Source organism: Empidonax traillii, unplaced genomic scaffold, assembly GCF_003031625.1.
Source record: "Empidonax traillii isolate 1590-97213 ecotype Southwest subspecies unplaced genomic scaffold, ASM303162v1 scaffold1067:size500408, whole genome shotgun sequence".
Classification (NCBI taxonomy): domain Eukaryota; kingdom Metazoa; phylum Chordata; class Aves; order Passeriformes; family Tyrannidae; genus Empidonax; species Empidonax traillii.
Genome location: NW_020956260.1, coordinates 398832 through 413254, shown reverse-complemented (window position 1 = coordinate 413254; position 14423 = coordinate 398832). Strand labels below are relative to the sequence as shown.

General features: G+C 42.4%; 2 protein-coding genes across 2 annotated transcripts in view; both read right to left on the bottom strand.

Annotated features, from left to right (window-relative positions):
• Nucleotides 1-1500: 1500 nt before the first annotated feature.
• NIT2 (nitrilase family member 2) lies at nucleotides 1501-13655 on the bottom strand. The gene is made up of 10 exons (XM_027904583.1): nucleotides 13594-13655; nucleotides 11494-11612; nucleotides 8613-8733; nucleotides 8406-8494; nucleotides 6951-7044; nucleotides 5833-5907; nucleotides 5346-5424; nucleotides 4598-4696; nucleotides 3521-3576; nucleotides 1501-3134 (listed from the first exon to the last, which is right to left on the bottom strand). The coding sequence occupies exons 1-10, from the start codon at nucleotides 13643-13645 to the stop codon at nucleotides 3046-3048; spliced, it is 873 nt and encodes a 290-aa protein (XP_027760384.1). The 5' UTR covers nucleotides 13646-13655; the 3' UTR covers nucleotides 1501-3045.
• Nucleotides 11531-14423, bottom strand: part of TBC1D23 (TBC1 domain family member 23) — a 35042-nt gene continuing 32149 nt past the window's right edge. Inside the window, exon 21 of the transcript XR_003573605.1 lies at nucleotides 11531-11612. The gene's annotated coding sequence lies outside the window, so the exon portion shown is untranslated. The remainder of the gene's footprint in view (nucleotides 11613-14423) is intronic.

The following is a 14423-nucleotide window of genomic DNA, read 5'->3' as shown; positions in this document are numbered from 1 at the left end:
AGAACTAATACTGACTGACTCCTTATCATCTGGTCTCACTTCAACCTTTAAGAAGGAGGAGGAGATGTGGAATCAACAAATCTGGTCTTCGCTTGATTCCGTCACCCACAGAGGTATGATCCTGAGGGCTGAAGGTCACAGGGGAAAGGAAGTAGAGCCAAGAAAGCTAGGAGTCTGAGTAGCTGACATCTTGTTAATGTGTGTCTGCAGGTGGATCCCTTTAGGGAAAGGGACTTTCTCTAAATGGCTGATAGAGCAGAGGTTTTACTTTAAGCCAGATGTGCGCGTGAACTTTGTGAACCGAGAGCTGAAGTGAAATAAATATTATTGCTATTGAAAAAAAAAAAAAGAAAAACAAAACTGTTGAAATTGTGTAGGAATCTAGTACTGAAGACTTGGATAAACCAGGTGTATCCTAGAGAGATACTCGGGGAAGTTGCTTCTACATACAGTTATCTTGCAACTTAATTCTGATCATGTATAATCACTGTTGTTCACAAGGACAACAGTCTTAGGCCCATGGTGTGATTTTTGGGGTGTCCTGTGCAGGGCCAGGAATTGGACTCAATGATCCTGGTGGGTCCCTTCCAACTCAGCATATTCTATGGTTCTAAGCTGTGACTTGAATTACTAGGCTGTAAATGCAGATTGCAAGTGAAGAGGGAACTAACACACACTGAAGAGCTGTGCTGTAACTTACTCTGGAACTGTCAATAGCAGCTTAGATGCTGCTTTAACCAGCCCAGTGATACTAACACTGCCCAATACAACAGTCATTACAGTGTTTCCTGCCATTTCTTTAAAAAGAATTTAAATTATTGCAAGTGGAAATTCTGGAACTATTTCAGGGTTGTTTGTGGTTGGTTTTCTATACAGAATACTGGTGCACATGTACAATATGATTACTTAAAAGTGCCTGTTTTCTGTCAGTGCAGAGGTTGAGTATTGGCTTCTTTAAATATTATGTCTGAGATCTGAGAGTGTACTTTTTTTCATTGAAACCCTCAAAATCTCACTGTCCCATTTGTATCACTTATGAGTGGAGCACACTTGAGACCCTACTAAATATCCCACTAAACTAAGGTGCTTAGAAGTTGTCCTGACAGACTGAAGAGGACTGAGCTCATATCAGCTCTTCAGCTGAGTTCATCAAAGTAGCTTGTGACAGATTTTCATCCATCTATCCTCTCCATTTGGGATTCCAGGGGAGGAGAGTCCAGGCCCCAGATCCTGATGTCTGTTGCTGACTGCACTTTGCATTTTTAAAATTTCAGTGGTCAACTTATGAGAGTCCTGCACTACTTTAATCCTCCAAAGGTAGTATTTAGCTGCTGCTGCATGGTAACCTACTAGAGAGAGGGGAGGGAAAGACAGAATAGTTTAGGAAAATGGAGGCATAATAGTTACTATGAATTAGAAGTTGGAGCCCAGCAATGCCATCATGGATGCAGATTGTTGAGTATGTGGGAGGCACTGATCTAATGCAGGAGACTTTGCTCAAATGGTAAATTGTGAATTTTTTAATATTTATTTTCCAACAAATAAATCTTCATTTCACCTTATGCTCTGTGGCTTGTTTCTTAAGAGTTCCAGTCCAGTATGTCCACCAAAATGCAGTGAGAATACAGACCAAAAAAGACCTGCTGAAATAGTTAATGCCACTGAGTGGAAGGGTGGGACCTGTCTCTTGGGGGAGAGGATGCATTGGGGTTTGGCTTAATTCAAGTGTTAATTCTTCTCTATAAAACAAGCTCCTGGCTCATTGCAGAAAAGCCAAAAGAACAATAACAAAAGCAGCTGTGGGAAGAGGAGGATGGCTGAACATGAACAAAAGGTAAGATGGTTTGGGGGGAAATATAGTTAGCTAGAGCAAGACAAAACCTTCCCATTTTTGTATTTTGAAATCTTTAGCCTTACTGCTTTTTTATGCTGCTGGAAATCTGAAAGCCTATTGGTATAGGCTGGAGAGTTGCTGCTTTTTTCCAGCCCAAAGGAGGAAAAAGGGCATCATTTGCAAATTCTTTTTACATTAAAAGGTGTCTTCCTTCTGAGGAAAAAAACAATCAAAACTACAGCGTGCTTGGCTGGTTTTCACTATTTTAAAGCCATGTTTCACACTTAGTTTGTTGTCTCTTCAGCAAAAGCAGCACAGGAGGGAGTGTTTTCCCTGCAGTGGGTGGCCTGTGGTAGCAATAATGCATTTAAACATGGAGCAGTTTTCTGGAAAAGGGGGGACAGAAAGCCTTATCAGTGGAACAAGTTTTCTAACCCCTTTGACTCCCCTCAGCCTTTTCCAGGGAGAACTCCCAGGGAACAGAATTAAAGCCCATTCAGACATTCCATTAAGGAAGCACTATATTATGTGGAGCCAAGGTACGGCAACAGGGGAATTGTTACAATACAGTAACCCACATCACTTCAGCAATAAACAAGAATTGCCGTAAGGAGGATTTAATACATATATTCCAGGTGAGACACATGTATCAAAAACTGTTACAGATTCTTCTACAGTAGTAGCTCTGTCTGGCAGCTTCTTGCATTGTCCCGAGCAGCGCAGAGCAAAATTTGGCCTGTTTTGCTCAATGTTAAATTTTAAGATTTCCAAGTTAGAAGTAGGGCATTCAAGGAGCTTTGTTAAGGCACATACATCTATAAAGGACGGAGTGGGAAGAATCATGCTTCTAGATTATCTGATAATTCACTGGAAAATTCATAATACCAAAGCTGACTTGAGGTTCAGAGAACAAGGTTTCCATTTCTGTGTTCTATGTAAAAGCCCCCAAAAGGTAACTAAAACACTGTCATGCATAAAAGCAATGTTAATTACTGCTATGTTGAACTGAACTATGAAATACTTAAATGTGAGAGGAGATACAAAAGTATTATTTGAATCAACTTTAGAATTTTACCACTAAGTTTTTTTTGTGTGGTGGTTTTTTAACTGGCACATTCGGCAGTAAATTGTACAGCAAGTAGTAAGGGTATCCTTCTGAAGATGAAGGGAACAGCCACCGTGGCAACTGAACCTTCCCTCTTCACCAAGCTTCACTTTTTCATCTCTACGCCATAGAGGTCACAACGCTTCTGGCTTAAAATAGGAATTTGTTGACGTATCTCCGCAAGTTTCTTCAGATCTGCAGGGGGGAGAAGGAAGAGTTATAGGAACAGCAGCCAAAAAAAGAAAGCTCCTGACTTGCTCTGAGGTAAGGCAGGGAAAAGAGAACTTTCAAGGAGAATGGACCTGTAGGGCACTGCAAGTGGGCAGCCAGGGCTGAAGAGCCTCAGCTTTGCTCTTTCTTTAGGTGGCAGCTTCCTTTTAAGTAAGGAAACTGGAAGAGTAGAGCCAAGTGCTGCTTGTTCTTGCTTTAACCCAGCAAAGGGGTAGAAGGCATCAGAATGCTGCATCATCTGTAGTTGCATGGGCAAGGCCACAGACTTTAAAAAATTGCCTCTCCTTAGTCTCATGGCCTGCAATCGAGAAAAAAAAGTGGGGATAAAACCAAAGCAACTTTACCCTTACCTATATCTGTGTATACAACTGTTTCGTCAGCCCCAGCTTTGGCTATGACTTCACCCCTGCAAAATTAAGCACATTTGTTCACAGCATTAACACATTGACCTCAAGGCATCAGTCCAGTTGCTGCTGTTTGTACTAAAGGGAGTTCCTACCCTTGATTCCTACAGCTGTAAACACATGGCTCTCCTAAAAATAGCATCATAATTCATAACTGTGGCATGATGGAAATGACTTCCAGGCTTTGTATGTGGCACATTTTATATGTGACATAGGCATACTTCACGTAAGTGTGTTCCAAAGATCAAGAACCAGAGCATGTGAGCATGCAACCTACCTCAAGGGTAAAGGAATAACCATATATGGCAAAGACTAACACTTTCTCCTCTCAAGATCCTACTGGCTTTTAATAAGAGTGTGCTTTTACTCTGCGTGAACTACTGATCATGATTTATCGTGTCTCCCTCTAAAGGGTTCTGTCACTGCTTTCATCATATAAAGTTAAAAGCTCAGAACACAAAGATTTTCTGACTATGCAATCAGCTAGAAGAGAACTATCAGCGGATTTATTTGAAAGAAAAACAGCTGCCTGAAGATTTGGTCGCTTTTACCTCCTGTGCATCTGCATGACTTCTGCTCAAGTCAGATATCTCTCTTCTCTAGCTGAAGACATTCTTCTTGTTCTTTATTATGTCAAAGCAGTGTTGTTCTTTGAGAAAATGAAATAGGTTTGTGTAAGCTGTTTAACATAGTTTGGTTCTACACAGAGAATTACCATATGAGTAATATATAATGGACTGAACTTCAGGGACAAGCTGAAAAGGTCAGCAGGAAAGCTAATGCTAAATGCTAGTACTAAGTAGCATCTTAACTACCAAAATGAATATATACTCTTAAAGTAGTTTTAGTTTCTTGGTTTTCAGTTTGACAGTTTCAAATGATGATTTTGAGAATGCAGGTTAAGTCTCATGTGCTTTTTACCAAGAATTTACATTTTAAGAGTAGGTGGAAACGTGGGACTGAAGCACCAAGTAAACCACATTTTTTAACCAAAAAGGTGGTGTTGTTTTTAATTGAACTCACCATGGATTTACTACAGTGCTGTGTCCCCAGGCAACATAGGATGCTTTTTCATCTCTAGCAGGAGATACGGTAGCTACGTAGACTTGGTTATCAACAGCGCTGTGTTCAGAGAAAGATGAGGGAAGGGGGAGAAAGTGAGAATTGCTTTTTATTCTACCATTTAACTAAGCAGAAGAGAAAGAATTCATTCTGCATGACAAGCTATATATCCTCCTAAGGACTAGCCAAAACTGCAAATGATATGAAGGTCAGAGGAAGCAGAGCCTGGAAAAAGAAGTCTCTAGCACCTGGCTCCAACATTAGTGCTTAGAATATCATGTTATTCACATGTTCATTCAGTGTGTAAGAAAGTTGATTGAAGCTGACCGATAAATAATACTGCATTCAGAATCTCAGATCCTATTTCTATCTGTAATTAAAGCAGTTCTCAAAGGGTTATTGGCTCTTCTCTCTAGAATTTGTGTGTGAAGGGTGTTTATAGAGCCATGGGAAAAGGTCCTTGAAAGGGCATAACTGCTAGGGGCTGGCAGGAGTAAAAACTAAGTAGTTCCTGCTTTTCTGCTTGACAGCAAAATCATTTAGGTGTCTCATGCAAGGCCACACATGAGGAGTGGTGCAGCTCCAATGGCAGACTGGCCCTGTAGCACCACTTCTGCTGCACAGCGTCATGTGCAACACAAGAACAGTTCAGTTCCATGCAGTAAAACTCCCTCTGGAAGAGGAGGATAAGCTGATATTGTGATCTTACCGTCCCCTCTGTAAGAGTTCCCAGTGAGCTGGTCCTGTTGTCAGGTTAAAAGCCCCTGGATATATCAGCAGCTGGCAACCTTTGTTAAAAGACAGTTAGAATCAAACATTATTAAGAGGAAGGTGGTTTACCCTACAGTGGGCCTTCACACTGAAACTTAAGGTGAGGTTTCTTTCAACTTCACAAACTCTGCCCAAAATGGAATCAACCAGAACCTGTCCATGCATAATACAGGTGATTACTTACATCAGCAGAGACCTAATGTGGGGATATACCCAATTCCCTTACTCCAGCAGCAAAGGTGTACCAGGAAATGAGGAATACTTGGTGAGAAGAGTCACTCATCTGAATAAAAGTCTTGGCCACAAGACACATTTTGTGTTACTGGGCGAGGATGAGAACACCAGGTCCCACAGACTGCTCAGTACATACCACTCTAATAGCCCCCTTAGGGCTCACCCTGCTCCTGCAGGAGACCCAGCCTCACCTTTCTGGCCGTAGATTTGAGCCATCTCAGCAAATCTCATGTCATAGCAGATGCCAAGGCCCACTTTACAGTATGCTGTTCTCAAAACACAAGAGACAACAGTCATATCGTTATCAGAGGTACACAAAAGCAATCATAAGACTCCCTGTAGCCCTCCTGTCAACTGTGATTTTATATGTCTCACAGCAACAAGAGGAGCTATAATTCAATGTGTGTCCAACAAGCACTGCCTATTGGTGGGGGGGAATTCATGTTTCATGGTGAAAGACTTAAGCAGTGTTATCTACTCTTTAGCAACAGCTATTTCTACAAAATCATGTTCTATCAGGTCTTTGTGTAACATATTCCTCTCTCATTTAGCTGCAAGTTTTTCAGTTATTTTCTTTTCAAGAAAAGAAAGCACTCACTGTTTGTCATGGACTAAAACTACAGTCATGTCCTTTCTCGGAGCATGCACATTGCAAGGAGGAGGAAGTGACCACAGCAGATGAGACTCTTTGGAGAGCTCAGTAAACAAGCTGTGCTAATTTCTGAACACTGCAGGGTGGGGAGGAGTAAGTATCTTTCTTTTTTTGTCTGATATGATTGATTCAAGAAGGCTGGAATAGGATTTACCAGTTACAGTTGTCTCCATTATTGTATCACCCTCACATGAAACAATGTGCCAGTGGAGCTGTTTGTTACAGCTGTTTGTTTGTATAGTTGTAGCTGCTCTTGTACAAGCCATGCTTTATAAGATCATTTTCAAGCTGTAATTGCTATAAAAAATAGTCACTTCTCTTTAACAAATCAATAGGACCATTCTTTATTTAAGGCAAGAACCACAATGTGTGCTTCAACCCTTTCTACTCCTCTGTCCTTTTTACTTTCTGTCCCTTTGCAACTCCCTTTCTACCTTCTCACCTTTTGCAACCACATTGCCTTTTTAAAAGTTTCAAGAGTGACCCACACATTTGAAGCAAAGTTAAACTAAATTTGCTGTGGTTGTCAAATGCCTAATATAAATCTGATAGTCTCAAAATCCATTGCTCGGAAGGAGGAGGGGGAAGAGAACTCCAGAATGACTATGGTGTTACTGCATTACGGCTCTTTAAAGAGAGGGCTTATCTTGTACTCACGTGTATCAAACATGGAGAAACTATTCCCTGGACTCAGGGTTTCGGACTCTTTGAACTGTATCTTCCCAGGAACATTAATGTCAAACAAATGAACCTGCAATTATACTGTGATTAATAACAATAATCATTTCTCTGCTTGGTATTTGAGCCTCTTTCTATTAGGCACATGTTATCTAGGCACTGTTATCTAGACTACTCTTTTGTCAGGATCCAAACCAAATGCTGCTTAAGACTGTTAGATCCCCAATGATGATTTAAAGTAGTTTTCTTCTTTAAAGAAATATACCTGTCTGAAATTGCAAATCCCTGCAGAATAGCAATATCTTGATCTAACAAGTAATTTTACAAAAGAGAGGATAAATATAAAATATCTTGAATTCAGCAGGATGATTTTAAAGTAGGTTAAAGAGGGTGATATTTTCCTCTCTAAGATTTGAGTCCCATTCTGCAAAACTTCTCCAAAAAATACCTTCACTAAGTCATAAAGCTCTCAGCTTTGCAGATGCCTCTGAGGCCCTGCAGACAGTCTTTGTCCCTCCATTTCAATGGAAGACTCTGTTCCTGACTGGAGCTTTCTAATAATAGAGCTGGGTTTATATTATTACTTGTTCATACAGTACAGTCTGCACTCATTCTATGAGGTAGTGGGCTTGCAGATGGGTGTGGTATAAAAGATGGAGGGCAATACAGTACTTCAGAAAGTGATCTAATAGTGCAGCTAACTGAAGAATTAGTTAACAGAGTAAGTGAATACCTGCACCCCAGAGGTATTTTGCACCACCTTATTTTTTCCCAAGTAACCTTGCATCCTCTTTTATGTTTATCCTTGAAAGAAATAAGCTGTTGTTCACCTACAGAGTGCTACCTGTGTGCATAGTAAGATTAACACTCTGGAATTACAGAGGAGGCAGTTTCTGAGAAGGCACAAAGGAACGCTGAGGTGGAAGGTGACATGAAGCAAACATCTACCACAAACAGCAGTCACAGCTTCGCTGTGGAACCTGGGCTTTGGTTGTTTGTGCTAATCATACATATAGCATATAAAGTGTGTAAAGAACAGTATTTATGATAACAGAAGGACTAAATACATTGGGAAGCTGAGGGAAAACCCTGATCCCACTTAAGTGGCACTATGTTTTAGACTTTGATCAGGTTTTACTTTTTAATCACAGTTTTCCCAGCATAAAGATAATTATGGGAATTATAATTAAGGAATTATAAGGGAAAGATAATTATACCCTCTGTATTTTGTCATCCTCATCCACACCAAATTTACAACCAGCTTCTGAAGGGGTGTTTACATGTCACAAATAAAAGCACATGAAATGTCAGTGACAGTACACAACTTATTATAAATAAAAGATTCTACTAATTTCTATCACCTCAAGGTACAGATGAAATAATTTGTGCAATGCTGCTGAGAAACCTTTTCATAACAATATTCTGCCATCTTACCTTCCTGTGCTTTGCCAGCATAGCACCATCAGGCCCAAAGACAGTACATGTATTATAGAGCTTTCCACCATCCTCTTCTGGAATGGATCCTTGGTAAAGGCAAGAACAAAGATTTACCCCACTGTGTTATATCTGATTTTAATCCACTGGCACTAACAGACATTGCCCATTTTTTCCTCAATGGGATGGTCACTAAGAGTAAACTACCTCCAATGAGATATATGCTGCACTCCTTTGCAACTTCTGAGAGCTTTTGTGTCGATTCCCCAGGGATCTTCTCTGCATACTCCTTAAAGTACTGGGTTCCATATGGAGAATTAAAACATTCCTAGAAGTAGATGGAAAAGAAAAAGCTAAAATCCAGTAACACCACTACAAGGAGATGTAACCAACTTTTCAAACTCCTCTCTAAAAATATTCTCAAACAATGTTTAAAAGTTCCAGGAGTTTAGTTTATAGGAGCTCAGTAAGCAAATTGAAAAATATCAGGAAGGCCAGAGCGGCTTTAACCATCAGAGAAAATACAGCAGGTGTGTTTGTGGAATGCATGCCAAATGGAACCTGAGCTAGGACTATCATGCAAGCTGCAAGTAACAAGACCAGCACACTCTCTGGTCCAGGCTTAACAAGAACACAGAGGATGTTCTCATCAGAACAAGTTCCACCTAGCTCATTTGACAAGTTACAAGCCAAATAGGTCCACTCAAAACTGAAATGTTCATGCTTATCCACAGCCCACTTTAGTTTTTAAATTTTGGGGGTTAATTTTTTTTTAGCTTTTAAAGAAGTGTTTGCAAAAGCCTGCATTTCTCAAAATTACTCGTTGCTTTCCTAAAACAATCCTTTAAAAGTTATTTCCTCACAACTGGACAGTGTCTTCTGTCTTAGGCCCTAGTTAAAGATCTGCTATCCTTCAGAACCAGGCATGTAATCTTTAGACAGACAGATTAATGGAGTAGTTTAGATGCCTAAACTAGGTGGGTAGTGGTATTTGAGATGCCCATGACATCAAGAACTTTCACTCTGAATTATTATACTTGCCCGCTCTGTGAAGACGTGAGACACCTCACCCAACACTTTTTTTGTCCCCTAAAGGAGTACAGCTGAAGGTCACAGATAAACTATCAAACAGCACCAGCACTTACTCTTTGGTAAGTGACTCCCAGCCCAGGCATCTGCCTCCACTGTCACCTTGGCTCACTGGATGTTGTAACAAACCCACCCCCCACCCTTCCCTCAAAAAAGAGGGAAAAAAAGTCATCAAGCTGTGAATAGCATCATAAACATCTATGCCTTGGCTGCTCGAGCAAACTTCTTAACAACTGAGTTGGGTTCTACTGAACTGGAAAAACTGAACCAAAACTGGGTGGGTATTTTTGCCCCACATGCAGTCAGTGGGCCAGCAGGTGCCAGCTAATCCACAGCAGAACTTGTAGATGGAAGAAGCAGGAAGGGAAGTCTCTGCAGGCTGCCAAATGAGCTTCCCAGGCCTTTGAAAGCTGGTTTGAACTTCAAGCAAAGCCAGCTGCCTCCACCTTCATCTTGCCACTTGCAGTGTCCACGTGGGTGGCACCAAAACCTGGGGCTGCAGAGGACTAGCAGAGCTCTGTGCCAGCCTGCAGTCTGGGGTACAGCTGTGCAGAGCTACACCTGGACACAACTGCAGACTGTCTGCACAGATCACCTACTCCTGTGCCCTCCAAAGCAGAAAGAACACAAGGACAGAACTCTGAATTGCCTTCCATCAATTTTTGATTCAAATAGATTTTGCTTTTATTTTTTTATCCATAAATACTACAAATTGTATTTCTCTCACAAATTTTTCTACACTCAGAAATGAAAAGGCTAGTAAAACTGCCATATACCTCTACAGAGGTGCAGATTATATAGTCAGTGTGAGTTATGTCTGTTCTTTATATAAACTTACTTTAAAAAAGCAAAACAAACAAAAAAGCCCCACAAAAACAAACAAACAAACAAAATGAAACCAAAACCCAAAACAGAAGCAAGAGAATATTCATGCCCATGTCCTAATGGCTGTACAAAATTTACTTCCCAAAAGCCTATGCAATACCTTGTCCTTGTTTGACAACTTTTACTCTACAAGCATGAATTTTCATTAGCAAAGTAAATGTCTCAACTAAATAAGTCTGGGAAACCCAATATTTGTACACATGATGAAACCAGCAAATAATAGGTAATCTCCATGTAGGAGGCCCAGGCAGAACGCTCAGTGGTTATTACATTTGCAACACAAGCACTGTGTTAGCAGAAGAGAGCTGGGAAGGTTGCTTAATGCTTCCCCTGTGACAGCAGGATGGAAAACATTCCATGTGTAAAACTGAGACCAAAAGTTCAGCCAGAGAAGAACTTTGCACTCCTGAGTCAGAGGCTACAGGGTACAGGAGCGACACATGCACGCCCAAGAAGAGAGAGGAAAAGCTCAAAGCTGCACTGGGAAAGTCCTCTTGTTGCCAGCACACCCATCTGTATGAAAATTCAGCAAAGTCATCATAGCTGAAGTTTAAAAAGTAAATCAGAAATGAGCAGTAACTTTAAGTGGCTATTTACGTTCCCACATAAGGAAGTCACAAGAGAAATGCCCTTTAATCATAATTCAGCCACATGTAACCTGCTGGAAATGTCTATTTTGTTTCTCATATGTCTGGAATGCCTACAGCAAACAGTCACCATGTATCTGTCTTCTTTCACCTTCATGTCAACATTCTTTAGCTGAAAATCACCTTTTTCTGCACTTCTTCAGCAAAGGTTCGTACTACAGCGCTACTTACACGAATTCAGAATGTATAAATGATGGAATTGCCTGGGATTTAAACCAGGAAAAACTTTGGCAGAATCTTATACTACAAAAAAGGACAACTTGTTTTTTTCCCCTTCTTGTTTTTCCCACCTCTTAAGCGTGCTGCAAGATAGAACCCGGTTTTCTTTTTTATTTTTATTTTGAAGCCTCATACAGTGTGTAAGCTATCCAGGGAGAAACAGGAATACAGAATGCATCAGTAACACTAAAAAGAGGTTTTGAAGGGTTTGAGGCATAGGTGCCAAGTAGACAACGATCTTTACTCACAGGGAGAGCCACAACTTTTGCTCCTTTAGCTGAGGCTTCTCTCACCAGCCCACAGGCTCGTTGAAGATTATCTGATTTAACAGCAGACACGTGAAGCTGAATAAGAGCGAGGCGGAAGGCTAATAGTAGAAAAGAAAAAAAAAACATTCAGCAGCATTCCCCCAGGAAACTCTTCAAAATTTGAATTCAGTGACAAGCACTTGACAAAATTGATTTTTTTTTAATATATAAGCATATATATAAACCACTTCCAACTCATTCTGTGGTCTACGACTCCTGTGGTACAGGGAGAACACTGAAGGCCAGGCTTGCTAATGGGAGCCATGCACGGCTATCACCATGCCCAGGGAAAAGATCACACAGTTCTTGTGCCAGTTCACTCAGCCCAGACAGTTCCCAGCCCACGATCCAATGGAAGGTGCCATGGTGCAGAAAGGGAGACCCCAGGTCACCCAGCCCTGTGTCTTCCTTCCCAGGCTGCACACACTGTGCAAGCCCATCTTTTTGTGGTACATGCCACTTGACGAACACTGCGTGTCCTAAAATGTCACTAGCAAACCAAAGAATTGATAATCCCCAAAGCACTCAATAAGGGGATAGTTTGCTTTTATTTATCCCTCAAATCACACCTAGTCTGGCAGGCAGTTTATAAAGGCCCATAAAGGTAACATCTTTTCTGATAATTTCTTTGCAATTTGGTTTCTACTCAAGAGACAGTTGCAAGTGTTATCAACAGTTTCTACTGCCGCTAAGCAGGTTCTATATTTGCAGGCTTTCAAAGTATACAAGGTTAGTGCACACCCCTTGGGCTTCCTTCCACGGATCTTCTAGTACCCTGGGTTGTAGGAAAACACATCCTGATCAGGTAAAAATGTTTCCTTTTAAACAATCAACAAAAAATACCAAACAAAAAACCTGCTCTGGCTTCATAAAAGAAGTACCCCAGCCAAAAAGTACCTCTCTTCTCGGGAAGGAGGTCACAGATTACTGTAGGAAAAGGACCAAGCTGAGAGCAACACAGCCTCAGTGGTCAGGGAAACAGGAAGATCTGATTCAAGCAAAATGGAGACTGGACAAGTGAACAGTGAAGGCACATCCTTTTTCCTACTTGAGTTCTCACTTCAGTAGCTAAGCAGCTAATTTCTAGAGGCAAATGATTAACTTTGTCACTCTTCTGATTGAGAGACTTTTACTACTGGGTCTACTGAGTAAACAAAGCTCATCTGATATTCTGAACAGATGTAACCATAGTTTCCAGACCCACTTAGGTAACCATACCCAGAATCTGTCGAAAACTTTCCTCTACTTATGGAATGTGTTTTAGCTCGGAGAAACTGGACAATTAAAGATTTACATTTCAGCAAAAATTCACTTTTGAAAACAAAAACAAAAAACCCCAACAAATCAAAAAAAGCCCCCAAAACCCCACAAAAGCAAACAACAAAAGAGCACCTGCTTGGAGAAAAATACAATAATGTTTAAAATGCTGGAAAATCAAAAATCTTATTTTCCCCATGCCTCAGGTATGGAGTTTGTTAAAGGGAAAATTAAAGCTCAGTCACAACAGAATAAACAAAACTGTGAGCACAAGTGGATGTAAAACCGTTCACATGTAGAAGTAACAAAAATGCAGTGCTGCAAAGAGAGATCTCTGCTTCCAGCCTGGATAAGCCGCCTCAAAAACTACCTTAAAACCAATTCTCAGGATAAGCCTGCAGCAATGCAGACCACAAACAGGTAGAGGCGCGTCACAGAACAACAACGGCTCGCATTTTGTACCACTACAAAACAAGCTTTTTGTTCGCTCTGTTTCGGGCTGGATTTTTTTCCGTTAAACACCAGGAGGCCGGCGGGCCCGTCTGTCCGCGTCCCCTGACGAGCTGACCCTGCAGGGCGAGCGCCGCGTCCCGCTCTCCTCACAGCACAGCTCCCTCTCTCCCGCACTGCTCCGCAGCCCTCCAGAGGCTCCGCGCCGAGGCCTTCGCCGGCCGCAGCGGGGCTGGGGGCCGCGGGGCTCGGCGGGGCGATCCCCACGCCACGCCTGTCCGCTGTGCCGGGCGGGGGAGGAGAGGGGCGAGGGGCTCCCACTCACTCACTCACTCGCCATGGCTCCGCCGGCCGCCCGCATCCCCCGCCGGTCCGCACGGAGCATGCGCGGGTACCGAGGGGCTGCCGGGACACGCAGGCCCGGCCCGGGGCTCGGTTAAAACCGGCTCGGACGCTGCCCCAAAATAGTCTGCTGGCTCCCGGATCAGGGGTCTGAGCAGGGAGAGAAGTAGGGGATGAAGCACCCCCCTTCCTTCCTGCAAAACCCCCGTGGGTGGCACGGAGCTGGCGGTGCTCCTCCAGCGCCACTCCAGCATCCCGCAGGGACACAGCTGAGCACCCAAACCCCCTGGAGCTCAGCAGCCGCTGTGCCTACGGACCCTGCCCTGGGCAGCCGTGTGCTGGTTAAGGGCTCATCCCGAGGGATCTGCACCAGCTGACAGGTAACTCATTCACCTGGGACATCCCCAGCTATCTTCCTCTGTAAGAACAGCATCTCCTAAGGTAGAGACATCCCCACAGCACTCCACACCTGGACAGCTGGCTCCTCAGTACAAAAAAACAAGGAGTTACCGGAGAGGGTCCAGTGGAGGCCACAAAGATGATGAGGGGTCTGGAACATTCCTCTTATGAGGAGAGACTGGGGTCTATTTAGTCTGGAGATCTCATTAATGTATATAAATCTCTCCAAGATTGGTGCCAGGTTCTTTTCAGTGGTGCCCAGTGACAAGACGAGGAGCAATGGCCATAAACTAAAACACAAGAAGTTTTACTTCAACCTGAGGAAGAACCTCTTTATGCTAAGGGTGACAGAGCAGTGAAACAAGCTGCGCAGGGAGGTCATGGAGTCTCCCCTTTCTTGAGCCAGTCCAAATTCTCCTGGG